The sequence below is a fragment of the Sorghum bicolor genome, chromosome 7, assembly GCF_000003195.3.
Source record: "Sorghum bicolor cultivar BTx623 chromosome 7, Sorghum_bicolor_NCBIv3, whole genome shotgun sequence".
In the NCBI taxonomy this organism is placed as follows: Eukaryota; Viridiplantae; Streptophyta; class Magnoliopsida; order Poales; family Poaceae; genus Sorghum; species Sorghum bicolor.
In genome coordinates this window covers 20,803,610-20,807,093 of record NC_012876.2, presented here as the reverse complement: position 1 = coordinate 20,807,093, position 3,484 = coordinate 20,803,610, and the positions used below count along the sequence as shown (strand labels likewise).

At 45.4% G+C, this 3,484-nt stretch overlaps 1 protein-coding gene across 1 annotated transcript; it reads right to left on the bottom strand.

The window, feature by feature from the left end:
* LOC110437240 lies at positions 820–1,658 on the bottom strand. Its single transcript, XM_021465619.1, has 2 exons — positions 1,336–1,658; positions 820–1,261 (listed from the first exon to the last, which is right to left on the bottom strand). The coding sequence occupies exons 1-2, from the start codon at positions 1,656–1,658 to the stop codon at positions 820–822; spliced, it is 765 nt and encodes a 254-aa protein (XP_021321294.1).

Genomic DNA, 3,484 nt, shown 5'->3' with positions numbered 1-3,484 from the left:
TTCTTAAGTTCCTCTAATTCATTAACCCCCATTCTATATGAACGTTTAGCTATAGGTGCAGTGCCAGGTAATAATTCAATAATAAACTCAATGTCACGGTCAGGTGGCATACCTGGCAAATCATTTGGGAACACGTCTGGGAACTCATCAACAACCGGGTCCTCCTGATTGACACTGTTATCAAGCTGGTTCACTGTAGCTGTTGGCTGAGGCTGAACTGCAACTTCCACATAGATTTTGTCCCCTTTTGGTGTTGTTAGTGCAACTGCCTTTCCTTTACATTGAATCGAAGCATCTTGTTGTTTCATCCAATCCATTCCCACAATCACATCTGTACCATATGCTCTCAACACAATCGGGCATATCTTGAACTCTACCCCCTTAGAGTTAGAGTAAGTGGGAGGCAACTATAAGAAGCTTGCATGCTTCCCCCCCGGTGAATTTACTAGTATGGGATTCTTCATGGCACATAAGGGTAAGCTATGTATTCTAACAAATGCTTGTGATATGAAAGTATGGAAAGCTCTAGAATCAAAAAGAACTAAAGTTGACTTCGAACGTACCGAGCATGACTTCTGGTTCCTGTTGTTCTGTCTCAAAAGACATGTGGTTCACCCTTCCAGTATTAGAAGCTGACTTCTGGTGGTTATTCTGCTTCTTGGGAGTCTGTTGGTTTTGCTTTTCAGGGCAGTGATATGATAGATGATCCTCCTTGCCACAACGAAAACACTTGTTGGGGGTGTTAGGGGCACTAGTCTTCATTGGAGTGTTGCTAGGCGTACCCTGGCGTGACGTCTGTTGGTTGCCCTGCTGCTGATTCTACTGGTTCTGCAGGTGCTGCTGAAACTGATTGCGCTGGGGGTACTGACCACGATTCCACTGTGAAGGTGGTCCTTGGTACCTTTGCTGAGAACCTTGCTGCTGGTTGGTGCGTGGACGAGAATTACTTCCAGAGGCCTGTCCCTGCATCCGCTTCCTTTTAGCATCCATCTCCTTACGCTTGTTATCCACTACAATAGCACGGTTCACAAGCGTATGATAGTTGGGGTATTCATTGGACATTAGTTGGAGTTGGAGACCATCATACAATCCCTTCAGAAAGAGGCGCTGTTTATCAGCATCGTTAGCCACCTCGTTTGGAGCATAGCGTGACAGCTGAGCAAACTTGTCCCGGTACTCCGGAACTATTATAGATCCCTGCTTCAAGCTCCGGAACTCCTCTGCCTTCAGTTCTATTAGCCCTTCTAGTATGTGGTAAGACCTAAAGTTCTCCTTGAACTCTAGCCATGTGATAGCAGGTGCATTGGGGGTCGTCCATACTCAAACGACTCCGACCATGTCTGAGCATCTCCCTGGAGTTGTCCAGATAAGAACAACACCTTCTGCCTATCATCACACTGTGCTATGTTGAATTGCTTCTCCACTGCACGAAGCCAGTCATCTGCCTCTAGTGGGTCAATGGCATGTGCGAACATAGGGGGGTGGCCTTTCGAGAATTCGCCCCGCTTAACACGTGGTGGTGCCCCTCCGATTGGATGATTCTGTTGGTTGTTCACCAGGGCTTCCATGAGCTGCGTCTGGACTGCCAGTAGCTGTTCGATGGTGGCAGGTGGGTTGAGTGGAGCACCCCTTCCACGTCCTCTACCTCTGGGCGACATCTGTCATAACATGCAGAACTTTAGAATCTCCCAATTATAGACATTCATGAATAAGTTTGCAATTCTGAAATTTTTCTGAGTGATTCCAGTGTCAGTAGTTCGGTAAAACGATCATATCGCGAGGTATAAAAATCCAACGGAGGGGAAACTTTGATGGTTGGAAAGTTTAAGAATTTGTCTACAACTTTTATTTAGAGCATGAATTCAGATTCAGTCATTAAATTAGGCATAAACTGTCTCCACCCGAAACTGTCCCAGAACTCAGACTGCGCAGGAACCTCTGTTTTCAACATTCATATCTCTCGGCCAAGATCAGATAAAAAGGTGATTCCAGTGGCATAGGAAAGATGCTTAAGTCTAGGTATTCTCATAAAATTTTTATAACTTTTGATCGAACTGATTTTTCTGGGTAAAATTATTAAGACAGATTGGTCTAAAGAAACGAAACAGGAAAGATAGATATACCAACCCAACTATTTATTCATTAAACCTTATTCCTTAATAACCTAAACTATGGAACTTGTAGACATGCCCACAAAGTCCCAGCACTCATTACAAAGATCCAACTCACCCATAAACATAATAACAAAGCAACTAAGCATAACAAAAAGCACACCACACTAACTTGACTCGACTCACTTGCGCTTCTTGCGGCTTATTACTTAATAGGGACTTCCAACACTAAGGGCGTGGTTCATAATCGAGCTTCCCATAGATCTTGGGCTGTCCTTCCCTCTCACGATAGTCGTCGATCGTCTTGTAGCACCTCTTGAGAGCCTTTCCTTGTGGTATCACCATGTCTTGCAGTTTCATATGCTTTTCCACCATCTCATGAGCAAAGCACACCATCACTCGGGAGACTGGGTCTAAATCTATTGGCTCCAGCATTCCCCATCCTTGTTCCGGGTCTAGGCGGGGTAGAGGCGGGGTAGATAATGGTGTATATCCCACCGCATGTTACCAAAACGATACTCACGGAGGAACAAACATGCTGTGAAAGCTGCTTCCTCCATGCTCTCTTCTATAGTAGCTCTATGTCCATCGTGACGGTAGCCCCTGTCCTTCAGGTATGCATCTTCCTCCACATCCTTGGGAAAGATCAGCACTTTGGACTTCCAGTAGGTGTTCTCCAGGGGGTGCGTATACTCAATGTAGGAATACTCCACGGCTGCATCCCAGTTAGAGAAGTAAGCCTCCAACATTCTCACCAGCCGGTGATGCGACGGAGCGTTGCACGAAGACTTGTGGTACACCTTTCTAGTCCACCCCATGGGAGGGGGCTCATCATCTTCAGCAGGTCCATCTTGTGGCGGTGATGGGGGTTGACCTCCTCCGGGAGCACCTTCCTCTTCATCATTAAAAATTAATATGACCTCCTGGGGATCCTCCTCTGGTTCAGACTCCACTTGTGATAGCTCTAGATCAAATGCTTGTTCTAAAGGTGGTGGAACCTCCTCATGTTCCGGTGAACTCTCCTCTTGTGGCTCCATAGGCTCGTACTGGTAACGGGGTGGGTGGTATCCTCCAATTGAGATACGAGCGATCTTGTTGGCACGAACCATCTATAGAAGAGACCGGAGAGAAGTTAGATTAGAAGCAATAATTTTTCTAATAGAGTGAGATGGTAGAAGCATAAAAATTTTAGCAAATAACAAGAGTAAGATGGTAAGCATGAAAGTAGAGAAGAAAAGACAACTAAAACGACCATTTCTATCTAGGCTTGCGTCCTACAGTCAACACGGCTCTGATACCAATTTGTCACACCCAATTTTAAGTATAAAATTGAATGCAAAACCTTATGTGTGCCCAGAGATCAATCACACATA